Source organism: Eucyclogobius newberryi, unplaced genomic scaffold (assembly GCF_026437365.1).
Source record: "Eucyclogobius newberryi isolate DKJ021-1_F unplaced genomic scaffold, fEucNew1.0.hap1 SCAF_20, whole genome shotgun sequence".
Lineage (NCBI taxonomy): Eukaryota > Metazoa > Chordata > Actinopteri > Gobiiformes > Gobiidae > Eucyclogobius > Eucyclogobius newberryi.
Window position 1 is genome coordinate 7,751,394 of NW_027315835.1, and position 19,183 is coordinate 7,770,576.

At 43.7% G+C, this 19,183-nt stretch overlaps 1 protein-coding gene across 1 annotated transcript in view; it reads left to right on the forward strand.

The window, feature by feature from the left end:
* The window catches only part of LOC140369005 (proteasome activator complex subunit 4B-like), a 124,254-nt gene extending 105,071 nt beyond the window's left edge, over positions 1–19,183 (forward strand). Inside the window, exons 44-48 of the mRNA XM_072456203.1 lie at positions 6,163–6,318; positions 13,865–14,003; positions 14,436–14,569; positions 18,175–18,310; positions 19,111–19,183. Coding sequence (XP_072312304.1) covers positions 6,163–6,318; positions 13,865–14,003; positions 14,436–14,569; positions 18,175–18,309 — 564 coding nt within the window. The 3' untranslated portion in view covers position 18,310; positions 19,111–19,183. The remainder of the gene's footprint in view (positions 1–6,162; positions 6,319–13,864; positions 14,004–14,435; positions 14,570–18,174; positions 18,311–19,110) is intronic.

Below are 19,183 nucleotides of genomic sequence, written 5' to 3' on the forward strand. Positions count from 1 at the left end.
TGAGATTTTTGAAAAGTCTTTGAATGTAAAAATGGAATGACAATTAGTTTCCCTTAGTCCCTTCTGACTGTTCCATTCCAAACGATTATTGTGGGAATGAATGAACGGTTTGTGTGAAATACTCAAAGGAAAGCTGCGCTGTAACATCCTCGTCGCACCTTACGTCGAGTGCCACTTCTGCTGCTCCTTCTTTTCTGTAAAAGCCATGAACATTGCGTTATCTTAAGCCCCATTCGCACCGGATTTAATTCTCCGGAGGAAGTGGGGTAATTTTTATTTTTTCCTGCCCCTCTCCAGTTTAATCCATTGCGGAGCTCGTACGAGTGCAATTTTTCACCTCCCTCTCAATAATGATCATGGCCCCGGCGGCAGGCCTACCTCACCATACTCCCGTTATTTTACTCTCGCTTGCTTGGGTGCGTTTACTTCTTGGAGCGTGTTCCCAAGTTTGTTCTCATAATTCAAAGTATACTCGTTCTATCTTATGCATTCAGCAGTAATGTATCGTATTTAAAGGTGCACTATGGAACTTTTCTCATGAAGTCACCGCCACTATAACACATTTTAAGTGTGACGTAAAGTTAAAGGATTATTGGAACTACTTTATGCCACTGACACAATGAAAGCAGGATATTCCCTTATTTTTTCTTTAAATTAACACTACCCTAAATGGCAGAAAGAAAGTCATAATCAATCAAGTCAATTTATGATGTTAGCTACTCAACGCTACAAGCTAAATGTTACATATGAAAAAGATAAACGATTATGTGTTGTTTGGTACAAAGAATAAGTGCCCGTGATGAATATTGAGCCCCAAAACATATTTTCCCAGCTTTCACTTATTGAACGATAATTTGATATAGTGACAGGCCCATGAAGATGTTATTACTTTGCCAAAGTTGTGGCGTGCGGTCAGGGCAATCAAGGCAAGCAGTGATTGACCAATGAAATCTAAAATGACTGTGTGTCACAACTATATTTAAATTGGTCTGAAATATATCCAAATACGCCTGTTTTCCTTTCACTTCTGCTGCTGAAGCTTGGCTGGAAGTCACGGTGTCTTTAACTGGCCTCTATAGGACGCCGAGCGGTACTGCGGGAAGCATGATTCTTCTTCTCCCACCGCGGCTCAGTCTCCGCTCTCTAACGCGAGCTTTTAGAACCAGAGCGGACAGCAGCTTGTTTTAGAGCTCTGCACATGTGCTCTGAGGACCACACGGCCTCAAACACATGGATCTGAGTTCAAACCACGCTGAATAAACCTGCGTGGGAATCAGGGATGTTCGCAGCTTGTGCCTAACTGAGCATGTGCAGAGGAGAAGCGAAGCAACAGCAGCGCCAAGTCTCGGCAAACTGACTTAAAAACGATCTTTTAGACAAACGTCCTTGTTTGTAGCTCTGTTAGCCGTTCGTTAGAAATACAGGCAGTCAATTAATAAGATAGAGCGCTAATTTGTGACATTAATTGATCAGTGAATCGAGACTATTTATGTCATTCAGCATATTTTACTGGTATGAGAGGAAGTGCCCACCCTATACAAATATTACCCTCTAAATATCGATGAACACCCCAAAAAAGTCGCTGCACGCTACTGCAAGAGATGTATGCCACAGTATCAGTCATTAAACTCTGCTATCTCCATGGAGACGAGCAAATGACTTGGCGACACCAGGCCAAGTTAAAGGTCACGTCTGTAGAGAGCAAGCAGCTATGTTTTACTTTATTCAGCACCTGGAAGCGCTGACATTTGTGGACAGGTAAACGTTAACACTTTTAACACGTTTAACACTTCATTTGCATGTGTTAGAAAACAGACTGACAAGGAGTTCAACATCCTGGCACTTTGTCTGTAAACTGAATTAAAGCTTTAAATGTTAGAGCTCTCGTCATAAAAACAGTCCTCAGTTCAAACCTTGTGACTGCTTATGACAGCTTTATTACACTTTGGACAGATATTGTTGCTACATTGAGTTAAATGGTATAAAGGTGGCAATTTATCGGTGATACATACTGTATTTTCCGGACTATAAGTCACACCTTTTTTCATAGTTTTGGCTGGGGTGCGACTTATACTTATAATTATACTTTTATACTTATACTCTGGAGCGACTTATATGTGATAATATTTGTTATTTTCACACTTGCATCCGCATTTCATACTCCAGTGCGACTTATATATGTTTTTTCTTCTCTATTATGCATTTTTTGGCTGGTGCGACTTATACTCCAGTGCAACTTATATACTTTAATACAAATACTTCAATTTGTCGGGATGACCATGTATTTAAAGTACACGACGTGGATGTGACATTAAGCGGACAGGATTGGTCAATGCTTTGCCTGTGACGTAATCTCAGGGCGCCTCGTGTCCAGTTAAAAACCCGTCGCCGTTCGCTGCTGTTCTTCCCGACCTTCGCATTATTGACCCGTCTAATGACCAAACGGAGGGACATTTGGAGTGCGCTAGTTTCTCACCTGCCGGACGTTTAGACCGCATGTAAAATGTCCCGAGCCCTAAATAGTGTCATGTGTAGGGAGCGGCGTGGACATTCGGACGCATCGTGATTATTGGCCACAACGGCAAGACAAATATCGATATCGGGAGAAAAAACAGATCCATATCGAAGCATTTGTAGTCTGTAACGTGGAATTGAAGCTGCGGCAAAGCTAATGCTAACAAAGTAAAGCCTAAAGGAAGAGCAAAGAGGAGATTTATGGATGTAATCAACATTTTTCTCTTTCCTTAACCTGTTACCACCCACCTATTTTCGCCCTGTGCACAATGGTTGGACATACCCAAATGGCATTGCTTATTAAAAGAGGATATTATGTTCCACATGCAAGTGTGATGCATAATTAGAAAGCTTAGGCCTTCTAGTTTCTGCAGATGTGCACATGAACACTGTCAGGGCTTCAGAACTTACACTACAGAGGCCCAAACATAAACAAAACATCCTTTTTTAGTCTCGCCTGAATATTGTCAATTTGTAATGGTCCTGAGCATGACATACTTCATTGTGTGCATATGCTGTTCACTGTACATGATGTTTATCTTGTTGACAACATCTGTGTAAAGTTTCAGATCTCTAGGAACAGGCATTTTGGTGCTGTTGACCTTTTTGTATCAAAAAGTATATTCGGAACAAGTGATCCAAATATGTGCCAACTGTGCCAAACTGTTTTATTACAATTTTAGCTCCTCTATGATCATAAAACATACATTTTGATGTTTTGTAGGCCACTAATAGCAATTATAACCGCTAAAAAAAAAATATGTGAAAATGTGTAAATATGAGTTTACCCATGAATTTCCCATATAGAGGTAAAAAAAAAAAAGAAAAAAATTATAATATTTTTATTTTATTTTTGTATTGGTATAATAATACATACATCTCACAAAATGCACGTCCAAAAGGCTAATAAAATCAGAAAACGTTATGCGCAAAATCCTGCCGAGAAATCTGGCTCTTTACAGCCTTCCCGGAGCCTTACGCACGTGAACAGGGAGAATTCTGTGTAAATAAACCCTTTGTCCCGCCTATCAGGAAAAAGGTCTTCTGACTGGCTAGAATAATATGTCACTCAAAGTCTCCTGCGTGCCTGCTAGCAGAAGCTAAGGGCTAAAAACAAAGATGGACGCGCGCTTCGGAAGCGCCGAATTTTTTTCCTCCGGAGGCTGTAGCAAACAAACCCGGTGACAGAAAAATTCGTGGATGGTCTCATTCTGTAGGAAACAGTCTAAGGAAGAGATCGATGTCAAACACTATCGTATAAGTCAAACAGGTCATTTGTTATGGACGGAGAAATGCGGCGGACAAGCGCATTCTCGTCCGGTGAGAAACGAAGAAAAGTTTGTTTACTTGACAATATCTCGAAATCGGATAACTTCAGGAAAAATACAAGTGGATATTGTTTTTCAATGATTCCTTACGGACAGACTGAGTACAAGGATGTACAGAATTAAAGCCGTTTCGTCCGTCATAAACAGCAAACAGGTAGGACATGCGTTTGTAAAAGTTGAGACTTTCTCACAAACTATTGGCAATTGCTTCTTGGGGCATATTATTCAATGTAAATGACATATTCGTTTTGTTGAGAAAATAAGCTTTAAAATGATGTATGGCTTGCTGGTATTGACCACGGAAATAAAAGTGATGATGTAAGAGAATATTTGAGATATAGAAAATGTTCGCCGGCGGACAGGTGGGTGGTAACAGGTTAAACTTCTTTCCTTTACTTAACAAGCCCAAACGCGGAAATAAACAGACAAAACAAAGGAGGATTATTACGGCGTTGCACAGTTTAACCGTAGTCTACGCGCGCACACAGAATAGCGCGAGGCTTAGGTTAATTTACCATTCAAACGGCACGCAGATGCGGCGCGTACACCTCAGCTCCTCCGGCAATTAGAGTGCGCTTTGTACGGGCGAGCGCCTTCGGCTGCAGGTGCGCCGTCAGCTCCGCCACCGCCGCTCGCCTGAGATATGAAAAGAGCACGCGCCGAGACCGGGAAGAAAATAACCAGATGTAACGCTAACATTTGTAAGCACGCCGTCGTCTTTTAAGCGCTTTTAATGTGCATGTGATCGTTTTTCCCCCTCTTCTCGTTCATCCACACTGTACCGAGTAGTTAGCGCTCGCCAACCTGCCACGCTCTTACTCGGTACTCGACTTTTTTGTGATGCATGAATGTAACGGAGCTCCTCTGTGTTTTTAAAGTCCGTACGTCATCGCCCAGGCTCGTCGAACTCGCTAAAGAAGATTTTTAGCTCCCCACAAACCACGTTTCTTCTCGATGTGCAGTTTTAGAGTTCTCTTCCTGCGTTTTGTTCAGGTGAATTTGAAAGTATAGGTTATTTTAGGTTAAACTGCAGGAGATGTCAAGACTTAAGTGTCCAAAGTGCTTTAAAATGTCAGAATAAAGCATAATATAGGCCCTTTCGACAGTGCTACAAAAGCAAAATGTTGAACTCTTTTCCTTGAACATGAAATAATGAATATTAAGAATACAATGTCCACTGTTTGTTCAGCTATTGAGCCCAGAACGTTCTAAATGGACTCGAAATATGAGCAAATTGTACCAAAGAAATGTAGAAAAGGTAAAAAAACTCGGCTGTGTAATTCTGCCCAAAGGACCCAAACATAATGTGTCTCGCTGCTTAAGCTGTCGGAAGAAAATGAACTAAGTGGAAAAAGTCTGCTCCGTGTTTTGCCCTGAAAAGATCTAATTTCACATTTTGGCCGGTCGTCGTTTTTCTTTCCCATTTAAGATCGCGTTTTGGTTTCCAAGAACAGCAACGCATGGATAACATCTCAACAATTAACCATCAGTACATATTTATGTTGTTTTTTAGCACTGCTTGCAGCCATAACCTCATGCACAGACACGTCAACCAAAATTAAGACAAGAATGTACGATAAAAAATACATTTAAGTTTGACTAATCAACAAAAGAATGGCTGACTAGTCGACTACTGCAGTAATCGTTAGTAACGGCCGTACTACTGCAATATGAATACTGTTGCGATACTTTTTGACACAATAATTTTATTTCTATTCAAACAAAAATGTGCATGTGAGACAAAACCAGCACTAATCGAGGCTAATTTAGGTGGAAAAAAACATACATGAAATTAGCCTTTTTCTTCTTTAAAAAAAAGTAAATAAATAAAAAAAAGTAAACCATAAATATTTCTCGATGAAGAAGCTTAACATTTAGATTTTTAGATTAATTTAAAATATAAAAAAATTGTATATTTTATATTGTTTTTAATGAGGTTTTATTTCCTTTGTACGTATTTTATATTTTTATTTTTGTACATATTTTGGAGACTTTGTGTTGGTAAAACGTGCTATACAAATGAAGTTGGATTGGATTGGAAAGATTGACATCCTGAAACATAAAAAATGTATATAAAAACAATAAAACATTCACATAAAGTTAGCATTTGAATAGGCCTGTACAAAACCTAACATTAAAATACAAGAATTTACAAGAATACTAAGAATATGGCGATACCAATACTTGAACGGAATATTGTGCAGCCCCAAAAGTTCATACTGGAGTCATTCATGGATGGAAAATTGTTGACTACTGTTTAGCTTGTGATTAGCCATTTCCACGTCCCTCTTCATTCGCTGGCCTCTTCTTCCTGTTGCAGATGTCGGTAAACCGGTCGTGGCACGCCCGGTTCTCCGTCCTGACGTACCTCCAGATCACCGTCTTCTATAACCTGTTCACGCTGCTCGGCCTGCCCAGCCAAGTCCTCCGCATCAGGGCCCTGGTGATGCAGCTGCTCCTGGACGAACAGCTGGAGGTGAGAAACCGAAGAGTCATAAATCATAAATGTACCTATATTCATGATCGGTATCGGCGCAATCGATGCTTTTGAATGTGGTGTGTGTGCGCTCGCAAGTGGACTAGTTCATGAGTTGTGCTTTATCATGTTTACATCCTTTGAAGTATGATTACCAGTACAATGCAGTAATGTATTGGCTGGTTAAAGGAGACTCTTAATTTAGTCATTTAATTATCTGGAACCGATTGATACAGACTCTTAAACATGAGCTGAGTGAAGAGGTTTTATGACGTAGACAGAGCAGGATCTAAGTTTAAAATATCACAGGGGAAACATGTATATTGTGTGTAAATAGAGATGTAACAATACCACTTTTTCCCACATCGATACGAGTACAAGGACCTTTTCAGTACTTGCCGATACCTAGTCCCGATACTGATACTGATATTCTCTTCTAATGATGGATCTATGGCTCTATTATAGCAGTAAATCCCATGTATTCCATCCACAGGTTTCAGAAAGATAAAGAATTAGGACGGTTGCCATGGCAAATCGGGCGTTTAAAATGATTAAAGAGATTTTCATCGGAAAGCCGAGTTCAATTGGCAGAAGGGTTCGCGTGTGTCTTTACGGTGAACCCTGCAGCTGAGTGCCGAGCCGAGCCCACGAGACGCGGCGCAGTACACTGGTATCGGCTCTTGGTATCGATACCACGTTGACGAGTACAAGCACCTGGCATTGAGCCGATACTCGATACTGGAATCTGGCTCCTCGTGTTTAACGTCCACACACTCACCAGCCTTTCATTATTTCCCTCGTAACACAGAGAACCTCGTTTGAAGCCAGCAGCAGTTGTTTTTAGCAGCTTTACTCTTCCATGTGTGAGCGGGGTGACTCCTTGCGCCCTCTGCTGGTGTTAATTCACCCTGGAGAGAGTCAGACAAACGCAGAAAGGACTGTTTAGCGAGCTTTATGACGTGGATTATTTGGCACTCAGACCCCGGCGGAAGACATTGCGATCATGGGCACTCCATGATCTGTTTGTATTAGATGTCTCCCCCCCGGGCCTGGAGACTGGTGGTGGTATATGTGGTGAGAAGGTAGAGAGGAGGATTAGGATGAGAGGGATGCAGAGGAGGAGGAGGGGAGGCGGTGGGTCGCAGTACGGTTCTAGCGGCCGAGCCAACTGCATGAGGGTTTATATCGGACCGGCTGTGCGCTGACGGGAGCAGAGGAGGAGGAGGAGGAGTGACTTGGGTGGGTTGATTGAGGATGGAGGAGCAGGTGCGAGGGGCGATGTCCCGGGAGTCCCCTGTCCTTAGACCCTCCTTCTCAGCCAGGAAAAACTACAAAAAACCTCCTTGGGAAAAGTAGAAACCTGGAGGAGTTCCACGCAATCTGACTGCCACAGACGGACAGGGGACGCCCAGCTCGGGTGCGTTGGTCGAGGCTGGGGAGAGGCGGTCCTGGCGTAGCAGTGGACGTAGATGGGTGGAGTTAGGTCTTCTAGGCTTCATTTGTACACCAACATCATGAGTCATATACACTTATTGGCTCTCCATGCAAAATGTGTCGTCAATAAGTTTTACTGGAATAGTTCAGATCGTCAACTAGTTTAAGTATTAATCAGTCTCATCATCATCACTAGACGACCTGACACCGCCATCACTGCTGCCGTGATGAGCTACTGACTTTGACATTTTTCAGGCTCGTGATAATAATAATCCCACAGTCGTTTGGTTTGACAGATCCAACAGCACAAAACTGCCTGAAACCGTTGGATTGGCGCTGACGCAGGCGACCTAGCGGCCTTTTCCATAAACTCTTTCAGCCGCCGTTACACGCCACATTGAGTGTCCGAACGCTGGCTCCAGTTTGACCACAGGCGTGCAGTAAATAACGCAGAACAATGTGCATTAAAAACGTGTTCAACTTCAACTGTACAAGCACCAATTGACACGGCCAAACGCTTTATTACATTTCTATTCTCATTTTCTATAAACTCGACAGATTGCTCTTTTTACTGTGCTTGGCGACCGCAAGTAAAAGAAGTTTTCAGATAATGCGCCAATGCCACTTTAATTGTCTCACTATTTATAAACCTTAATCGTCACTTTCTAAACCATTATCCTTGTATTTCACGCCAGATTCAAAAATAGTTTTCTTTCCGTCCTCTGGACAAAACAATCATCCGGGTTGCCACACGCACCTCCTTTGTTTGAGAACCTTGGCAACTAAAGATAGCAAAGCTGCTCCGTCATCTAAAACGCAGCTCACCTAATCATGTTTATCTAGATGAACTGGCCATGTCGTGATTTATTATTGATGCCGCGCCTCCTTCGGTCCGCACGCAGCACCGCTTCTCCATCGCCCTTTCTAAAAATTGACGTCTGGCGGCCATTTTGGGTCGAACGGGTGTCTTACTTGTACCGCTGCGTTTAAAGGCGCTTTTAAAGAGCCGGTTGGCATTGATTTGGGAGCGACGCGGTGGGAAATCGATGCGCACCTGTGTTACAAAAGCAGCGCTGCGTCTGTTAAGGTCTGATGTGCTGCTGACTCTGTGGGTGTGGAGCAGATTTCAATACGACAACGGGAGAGACGGCGTTTTGCAAAGTAATCAAGCCAGAGAGGGACGTCAAAATGTCAAACTGCTGCGCTGCGTGTAAAGAACCTGTCATGAGTTACAATTAAGGAACAAAAAATCTATTTTTTGACTTGATGTGAATCTAGATGCAATTTTCCCCTCCAAATATATTACACAACATCAGCACTCACAGACTCACTGAAAATGTCATCGCAAAAGTAGTAATTTGGAGCGACATTGAGCAATATATGCCCTAAAATTATTATTGGAGTTGAACTTCTTTTTACTGTACAAGATATATTTTTAAAACTATAAATTGGAAGAAGGAAATCACAGAAAAAATGGACGACACAAACTGTACTGGACTGGACTGGACAGACATCATAACATACGCAGCATGGAATAAATAACTGCCGGACTCAATTTGAAAATAGACAAATTCTACAACGGACAAAATGTGACTTTTTACTTAGTTTTTTTTTATTATGATTAGGCCCGAGCGCCACAGGCTGGCGAGAGGCCTATTAGTTCCGTAACTCTGTGCAAAGCACGGCTGTGAAAGTGCGCATGTAGTGCGCACGAAATCGAGCACGAAGCGCTCGCCCACTTCCAAACACTCACTAACGCACTCCTTCACTCATGCACGCCCCGTGCATACTAATTAGTTGTAGAAAAATGGAACATTACCGTTGTAAACGGGCGAAGCCCGTGCAAAAGTGCGCACTAAATGAGCGCTTTACATGGGAATGACGACCGCTCAGAAAACGTTCCCCATCTCTTGCATGTTCCGTGCATATAAACGTAATGCAAAAATGGAACATTATTACTGTATAGAGGGCCAAAAACACACAGAACTCAAAACTAACGAAAGTACCCGTCAGTGAGCAGGGACCCACACCATGAGGTAGGAAAGCGCTCGTACTTTCCTACCTCATGGGTCACGGTCTCTGTGTGGCAAAGCCGCACATTTTGCCAAGAATTCAAAATAAAATTGCTTTTTGAATGGTAAAACAAAGGGTGAAGATGTGACAGCGTCATGGATTCAGCAGTAGGTGTATTAAAAGGACAACCTCTTGCGGCGTGGCGGCGGCGGCGTGGCTAGGGCCGATCATTGCCGCTTGAGGCTATATTTATTATTATTATCATTACCCGTATTTTCCGGACTATAAGTCAAAAAATGCATAATAGAGAAGAAAAAAACATATATAAGTCGCACTGGAGTATGAAATGCGGTTGCAAGTGTGAAAATAACAAATAATATCACATATAAGTCGCTCCGGAGTATAAGTTATATAAGTATAAATATAAGTATAAGTCGCATCCCGGCCAAAGCTATGAAAAAAGGTGCAACTTATAGTCCGGAAAATACTGTATTTTTATTTTTTTTTGCATATATTTTTTCCCCCTTCTTTCTCTCTTTCTTCACATCAGTTTGTTTTATGTATGTTTTTGTGGTTTTATGTTTAAAAAATAACTACAAATTGATTTGAATTTTCTTACTCAACATAAAAACATCCTAAATGCGTTGCTGTTTCACATTTAGCCGCTCGTACACATAAACAGGCGTAAAGCTGCCGCGACGCTCGCACTTCAACCTTACAAGACTCATTTTATACGAAAGAAAACACCGGAACAATACTCCTCAAGTGCGACTCTTGTGGCGCTGGCAGATTCGCTCTTTGGCACGGCAGGAAGAGGCTGATACTTTTGCGGATGCAGGAAGAAAAGCAGCTTCACAAAGCGCTAACTCTGCCATCCGCCTCACGTACGCAGGAAGTCGCCGCGAGCGCCCCTCTTTCCCGTCGTGTGACTTTGCGGAGCGGCCCCCGATCTCCGCCGCAAATAAGTTCCACACAATCCAGCACAAGCCGCCCAGAGAAAGGAACTGTGCTGATGTTATGCACATTTTTTTACACAAATCAACGTGCTTTTTATCATATTTCAGCGGCGAGACGTTCCTCCAGTTCCCGCTTAAAGTGGAAATGCGATCGCAAAGGAAGTCATCGTGTGAATATCCAATTCCGAAATAATAGAGGAAGAATTTGTTGTATGTATTTGTGAGATAAAAACATTGTTACGTTCTTACGTCATACCAGCTTCAATCATTTGTTTAGACAATAGAATACAGTATATTTTTTGCACAATATGTTAGTTCCGTATTTTCCGTGCTATAAGGCTCACCTGGAGGATTATAAAGCGCTTTTTGAGAAAATTACCGTATTTTCTGGTCTATAAGTAGGAGTATAAGTCGCACCAGCCAAAAAATGCACAATAGAGAAGAAAAGAAACATATATAAGTCGCACTGGAGTATAAGTCGCACCAGCCAAAAAAGGCATAATAGAGAAGAAAAAAACATATATGAGTCGCACTGGAGTATAAGTCGCATTTTTGGGGGAAATTTATTTGATGAAATCCAAGACCAAGAACAGACATTTCATCTTGAAATGCAGTTTAAAATAATAAGATATGAGAGAACATGGTGAATAGGTGTATGTATGCTAACGCTAACACCTTCAGCTACATGAGGCACAGACAGAACTGTGGTAAGTGTCTGGTATGTTAACGTAACATATGAACAGTTATTCAGATAACTATAGCATAAAGAACATGCTAACAAGTTTACCAAAGCATCAGTTTTACCCCAAATCACTAAATCCATTGAATTCTTCTTCCTCTGTGTCACTTCTAAACAACTCCACAAACTCCAGAGGAAGAGGAAGTGCAGATACTTCTTCTGCGTCGCTCAGAGCCTAGAGCGCCCTCTTGTGGTTGTCAGTGTGAAAATAACAAATAGTCACATATAAGTCGCTCTGGAGTATAAGTCGCACCCCGGCCAAAACTATGAAAAAAAGTGCGACTTATAATCGGGTAAAGACTTTTAAGTGTGCCTTATAGTGCGGAAATTACGGTAGTTTATTACAGTCTTGTGATATAGTTTGAGATTCTAAAAACATTCTAAAACTATTCAGGAATTGTCCAGTTAGTGAGATTTTTTGCTGTATCAAATGAAACTTTTACGGTTTATTCATATCTAGGTGTTGTTGTTTTTTGTTTTTTTAATGTTTTGGTGACAACCCGAGGCAGGTGAGCGAAGTGTCCTGCCCAAGAGCACAACAAACGCATACAGTTGAGAGCTGGGATCGAACAGTATAATCACTATACCCCTCGTACGACGTAATATTATCTATAAAAACCTGTCAAATCAGATTACGCTCCACGAACAGGGAAGTACACGGAGTCTGATCAGGCTCACGGGAGTATTCTGTCTGTAATACTCCCACGTGAAGGAAACATGGCTGAAAGGCTCGTGCTCCATGCGAGTGCTGCAAAGCCTGTTCTTGTCAAGGCTTGTACTTTTCAAACACCCGTTTATTTACTGAGACATGACATAACCGCGTATTTCTCATGTACTGTAGAAATATACTTACAAGACACGTACAAGACACGTACAAGACACGTACAAGACACGTACAAGACTGCACTCTTACAAAGAAGGCATGTGGGAATCCAGACTAAACTGGGACTAAACTGGGACTAAACTGGGACTAAACCGGGACCACATTGGGACTAAACTGGGACTAAACTGGGACTAAACCGGGACTAAACCGGGTCCACATTGGGACTAAACTGGGACTAAACTGGGACTAAACCGTGAATAAACCAGAATTAAACTGGAACTAAACTGGGACTAAACCGGGACTAAACTGGTACTCAACTGGGACTGAACTGGGATTAAACCTGGACTAAACTGGGACTAAACCGGGACTAAACCGTGAATAAACCGGGATTAAACTGGAACTAAACTGGGACTATACCGGGACTACATTAGAACTAAACCGGGACTAAACTGGAACAAAACTGGGACTAAACTGGGACTAAATCGGGACTAAACTGGGACTAAATCAAGTCTACATTAGGACTAAACTGGGACTAAATCAAGTCTACATTAGGACTAAACCAGACCAAACCAAGTTTACATTAGGACTAAACCAGAGCAAACCAAGTTTACATTAGGACTAAACCAGACCAAACCAAGTCTACATTAGGACTAAACGGGGACTAAATTGGGACTAAACCGGAACTAAACCAAGTCTACATTAGGACTAAACCAGGATCAAAACAAAGCGTGAACGCGACTCTGTTTAACACTCTGTTCGCACGTCCCCAAAATAAAGAAGTGTTTAAATGTTTGTCTTTTGTCTCCATTTACTTCCTGAATTATTTTTGCTATTTAGTCTCCCTAAAGATCGTCCGACTCGTCCTGTTTCTCAGATTGTGTCATCGCGCTCATGCTAATGTCGCTCATGCTAATGTCTCGGAAATCTCTCGAGGAAAGATTCGGATCCTTTTTCTTTATTTATTATTTATGTTCAAATTATGCTGGAAGCTGCCATGTTTGCACGTGGCTCCTTCCCTCCCCCTCTTCTTCGTCTTCCTCTCTGTCCCTCACACCCTCCTCTCCCTCACACCATCCCCGTATGTGTCGGATTTGATTCTTCTCACCGTGTTTGCCTTCCTCTGCTCCCCTCCCTCCCTCCCTCTCTCCCTCTGCTCCCCTCCTTCCTTCCCTCCCTCTTTCCTTCCCTTCCTCCTTCTGCTCCCCTCCCTCCCTCTTTCCCTCCCTCCCTCTGCTCCCTTCCCTCCCTCTGCTCCCCTCCTTCCCTCCCTCTCTCCCTCTGCCCCCCTCCTTCCCTCCCTCCCTCTCTCCCTCTGCTCCCCTCTTTCCTTCCCTCCCTCTTTCCTTCCCTTCCTCATTCTGCTCCCTCCTTTCCTCCTTCTTTCCTTCTGCTCCCCTCCTTCCCTTTCTCCTTCCTTCCTTCCTTCCCTCTCTCCCTCTCTCCCCTCCCTCCTTCCCTCTCTCCCTCCCTCCCTCTCCCCCTCCTCTCCTCCTTCCTTCCCGCCCTCTTTCCCTCCGTCTGCTGCTCCCTTCCCACGTGCCCTCCCTCTGCCCCCCCCCCCCCCCCCCCTCTCCCCTCTAGGTGCGGGGCATGGCTGGCACCACCCTCAGTGGTCTGCTGCAGTGCCAGTTCCTGCCTCTAGACTCTGGTCTGCAGTCACAGCTCCAGACGCTGAGTCAGACCTCGGTCCCCAGAGCTCGTGGAGAGCTGGCGTCCACAGGTAACACCTCGTGCACACGCCTCACGCACACTTCAGGATATAAATAAAAGCAGTCGGGACACAATAGAACTACTGGTGTTGGTTCGCACTTTCGCAGGTGCAGGGGGAAAGCGTAGTACTTTTTCCAATAATGTAACGGTGATGCAGTTTTCTCAAATGCCTCACATTGATCAATCACCATTTTCTATTAACTTTTATTTTGTCTTATTAATTAAATCAAACAAGCTTTTAAGATAGAGCTACACCAACAGCTCCTCAACTCATCTACTCACACAGCACTTTATACTTTATTTATTCACCAGAGCGGGTTAGGGTAACAATTCTAACCCCTGAGCCATTAAAACTATCAACACACACACACACACCTTCCTTATATCCTGGGTATATAATGAAGTATTTGGATCAGGTTGTACTGATGCTCGTTTTCCGCAGACCTGGTGCGTCGTCACGCTGGAGTGTTGGGCCTGAGCGCCTGTATTCTGTCCAGTCCCTACGACGTCCCGGACTGGATGCCTCGGATCCTGATGGAGCTGAGCGAGCACCTCAACGACCCGCAGCCCATAGAGGTACTCACAGTGACAGTAGAAAACACTAGAGTGACTCACAGCCCATAGAGGTACTCACACCCACAGTAGAAAACACTAGAGCGATCCACAGCCCATAGAGGTACTCACACCCACAGTAGAAAACACTAGAGCGATCCACAGCCCATAGAGGTACTCACACCCGCAGTAGAAAACACTAGAGCGACCCACAGCCCATAGAGGTACTCACAGTGACAGTAGAAAACACTAGAGTGACTCACAGCCCATAGAGGTACTCACAACCACAGTAGAAAACACTAGAACGATCCACAGCCCATAGAGGTACTCACAGTGACAGTAGAAAACACTAGAGCGACCCACAGCCCATAGAGGTACTCACACCCACAGTAGAAAACACTAGAGCGATCCACAGCCCATAGAGGTACTCACACCCACAGTAGAAAACACTAGAGTGACTCACAGCCCATAGAGGTACTCACACCCGCAGTAGAAAACACTAGAGCGACCCACAGCCCATAGAGGTACTCACAGTGACAGTAGAAAACACTAGAGTGACTCACAGCCCATAGAGGTACTCACACCCACAGTAGAAAACACTAGAGCGATCCAGAGCCCATAGAGGTACTCACAGTGACAGTAGAAAACACTAGAGCGACCCACAGCCCATAGAGGTACTCACACCCACAGTAGAAAACACTAGAGCGATCCACAGCCCATAGAGGTACTCACACCCACAGTAGAAAACACTAGAGTAACGCACAGCTCGTTGAGGTACTCACAGTGACAGTAGAAAACACTAGAGTGACCCACAGCCCATAGAGGTACTCACACCCGCAGTAGAAAACACTAGAGTGACCCACAGCCCATAGAGGTACTCACACCCACAGTAGAAAACACTAGAGCGACCCACAGCCCATAGAGGTACTCACAGTGACAGTAGAAAACACTAGAGTGACCCACAGCCCAAGTGACGTAACATTAGGTCAGTTGCAAAAATAAATAAACTATGGTCAAACGTCCTCAAAATGGCGTCCAATCAGAAAAACAAAACAAATGGTCACACAATGGTCCATTACTTTTCCATTACCACATATAATATAATATAAATGTCAAATATTATAAAATACCAAAGCGTGTCCGGTTCCATTTTGTAAATTTACACTTAAAAACAACTATTTTATCCAATTTATGACACTTCCGACCTGGTTTTACGTTACCGTTCAAGTTAGGTTGGTCCGACTGGCACAAGATGGCTGCCAGTTTCACATTTACCACAGCAGCGTTTGTCAGTGGCTCCTCTAGAGTCTTTTCTTCCCCGTGCCTTCCTACTACAGTTATAACATCCCACCGACTGATCTCTCACCGCAAGCCCAAAGAACACAATTTCCTCGTCCAATTGAGGGGAAAATTGCATCTTTTTGTGTCACCTCAAGCTTGAAGACGACATACAATGTAATCCATAGCTCTGAGATCCTGAATAATACAACACAGGGACCGAGAGCCAAAAATGAGGATAATTTGGGGTTTCTCACGTTGCAAAGTGAGAAAGAAGAAGAAGAAAAGACGAAGAGTTGAAAGAAAATACACATTCACACTGTAAAAAGACAAATTCTACCCAGCGGATTGTTATGTATCCAGTAGAAAATAGAAAAGAAAGATATTTTTGCAGAATAATGTCGAAATAATGGAGCTTCAGCTTTTGATGTTTTTATCCCCAGAATGTAATACAAGTTATTCAGATAAAGTCACAGTGTTTTTATGTCTGTCTGGTTGAATTCTCCTAAAGAACTCATACAAACTAACTGGGAGCAGGACTTTTAATTATATTTTGCTCTTAAATACTTGGATAATTGGACTTTTTCATGTCCATACTTTATTTATTGGCCCAGTTCTACCCTATTAATGTGAAACAACTTAACAATAAATTATTAAGTGTGTCTGAAGTGACATGAGACTCGTTGCTACTGCCATCTTGAGGACAAAAGCTGCATGTTCACTGTTGGCCGTAGCAACAAAAAGTCTCAAAACAAAGGATTCCTCTTCTGTAACATCCGTTTATCACCAGAAGTGTTTTACTGCGGTCAGGAGGGACCAGTGGACTCACAGGCATCACTCCAGACTGAGCCGTTTGTTTCATGTCGTTAGCAGATGGCTAATGCTAGTTTACATATTATTGCGCGGCTATGCTAATGCGGGGACCTGCGGACGAGGAAGAGCAGATGGAAATGTCTGCAAAAGTTTGTTAGGACAAGTTACTGCAGCTGCTTTTAAGTCTCCGCCACTCGCAGCTGTAGAAAAGGATCAAAACCCAGGACTTTTGTCTCGAAGTATCAACCGTTTTAATTTTAAATGTTGTGTAGTGTTTTTAGTGAGTACCTAACAACGGCGAGGCAACAGCACGTGTGACGTCTCCAAAATGGCAAATAAGTCATGTGACTGAAGCCCATGGGAAAAGTTACTTATTTTAGCTTTAAAAGGATTACTAATTCAATTAATTGGATTATAGACATGCATTTCTGTTGACAATGTTTTGTTTTGTTTTGTTTTGTTTTGTAGAAGATGAAATATTTGCGTTAAATGCGATCTACACTCCACATGAAGTCTGATCACATGACATAATTATAGTCATTTGACAAACTGTGTGAATGGAAGTGAATAAAGATGTTCACTCGATATTTGACCCAATAGTCATGATTGTAAATAATAAAACTCTAACCCATTGTTCCATTAGTCAGATTGTGCTGCTCTAAACACTCCAAACTCTGTAAAAATTCCTCATCATAAATTGAAATGGCTCCACTTGACATTTGCACATGAATTAATTACTTTTACAACATTATTTATTCATCAGTGTAAACAGATAAGATCATGACTGTGGAGACTGTCGGCTCCTGTTGTGGAGCTCGAGCTGCATTTTAATTAGATTTTGTAGACTTCTACCACTACTACTTCTACTACTACTACTAATGCTACTACTACTACTACTACTACTACTACTACTACTATTAATGCTACTTCTACTACTACTACTAATGCTACTACTACTACTACTACTACTTCTACTATTAATGCTACTTCTACCACTACTACTTCTACTACTACTACTAATGCTACTACTACTACTACTACTACTACTACTACTACTACTACTACTACTTCTACTACTAATGCTACTTCTACTACTAATGCTACTTCTACTACTACTTCTACTACTACTACAACTACTACTACTACTACTACTTCTACTACTACTTCTACTACTAATGCTACTTCTACTACTAATGCTAGTACTACTACTACTACTTCTACTACTAATGCTACTTCTACTACTAATGCTAGTAATACTACTACTACTTCTACTACTAATGCTACTTCTACTACTACTACTACTACTTCTACCACTACTACTTCTACTATTACTACTACTTCTAATACTAATGCTACTTCTACTACTAATGCTACTTCTACTTTGTACCTCCCGAAAGAGCGCATCACAACATCTTTGGTGCTGTTCTATGATTTTAACCCAGCCCTGATCTGACGTCCCCTCATTATTTGTCATACTTGTTGGTGTGTGGGCCCCTGACTGCCCGCTGTGTAATTGTGTGTGTGTTTTTGTACCACAGATGACGGTGAAGAAGACATTATCAGAGTTCAGGCGAACTCATCACGATAACTGGCAGGAGCATCGTCAGAGCTTCACAGACGACCAGCTGCTGGTGCTCACGGACCTGCTGGTGTCCCCCTGTTACTACGCCTGATGTCCCCCTGTTACTACGCCTGATGTCCCCCTGTTACTACGCCTGAGGCCCCCCCTGCTACTACGCCTGAGGCCCCCCCTGCTACTACGCCTGGTGCCCCCTTGCTACTACGCCTGATGTCCCCCTGTTACTACGCCTGAGGCCCCCCCTGCTACTACGCCTGCGGCCCCCCTGCTACTACGCCTGAGGCCCCCCCTGCTACTACGCCTGGTGCCCCCTTGCTACTACGCCTGATGTCCCCCTGTACTACGCCTGAGGCCCCCCCGTTACTACGCCTGAGGCCCCCCCTGCTACTACGCCTGCGGCCCCCCCTGCTACTACGCCTACGGCCCCCCTGCTACTACGCCTGCGGCCCCCCTGCTACTACGCCTGAGGCCCCCCCTGTTACTACGCCTGATGCCCCCCCTGCTACTACGCCTGGTGCCCCCCCCTGCTACTACGCCTGGTGCCCCCTTGCTACTACGCCTGATGCCCCCCCTGCTACTACGCCTGGTGCCCCCCCTGCTACTACGCCTGGTGCCCCCCCTGCTACTACGCCTGGTGCCCCCTTGCTACTACACCTGATGCCCCCCCTGCTACTACGCCTGATGCCCCCCCTGCTACTACGCCTGATGTCCCCCTGTACTACGCCTGAGGCCCCCCCTGCTACTACGCCTGATATCCCCCTGCTACTACGCCTGAGGCCCCCCCTGTTACTACGCCTGGTGCCCCCCCTGCTACTACGCCTGATGTCCCCCTGCTACTACGCCTGAGGCCCCCCCTGCTACTACGCCTGAGGCCCCCCCTGCTACTACGCCTGAGGCCCTCCCATTCAGCCTGACTCTGTCCCAGAGCAGTAGAGCATGACTCTTGTCTTTACACATGTACTAGAGGC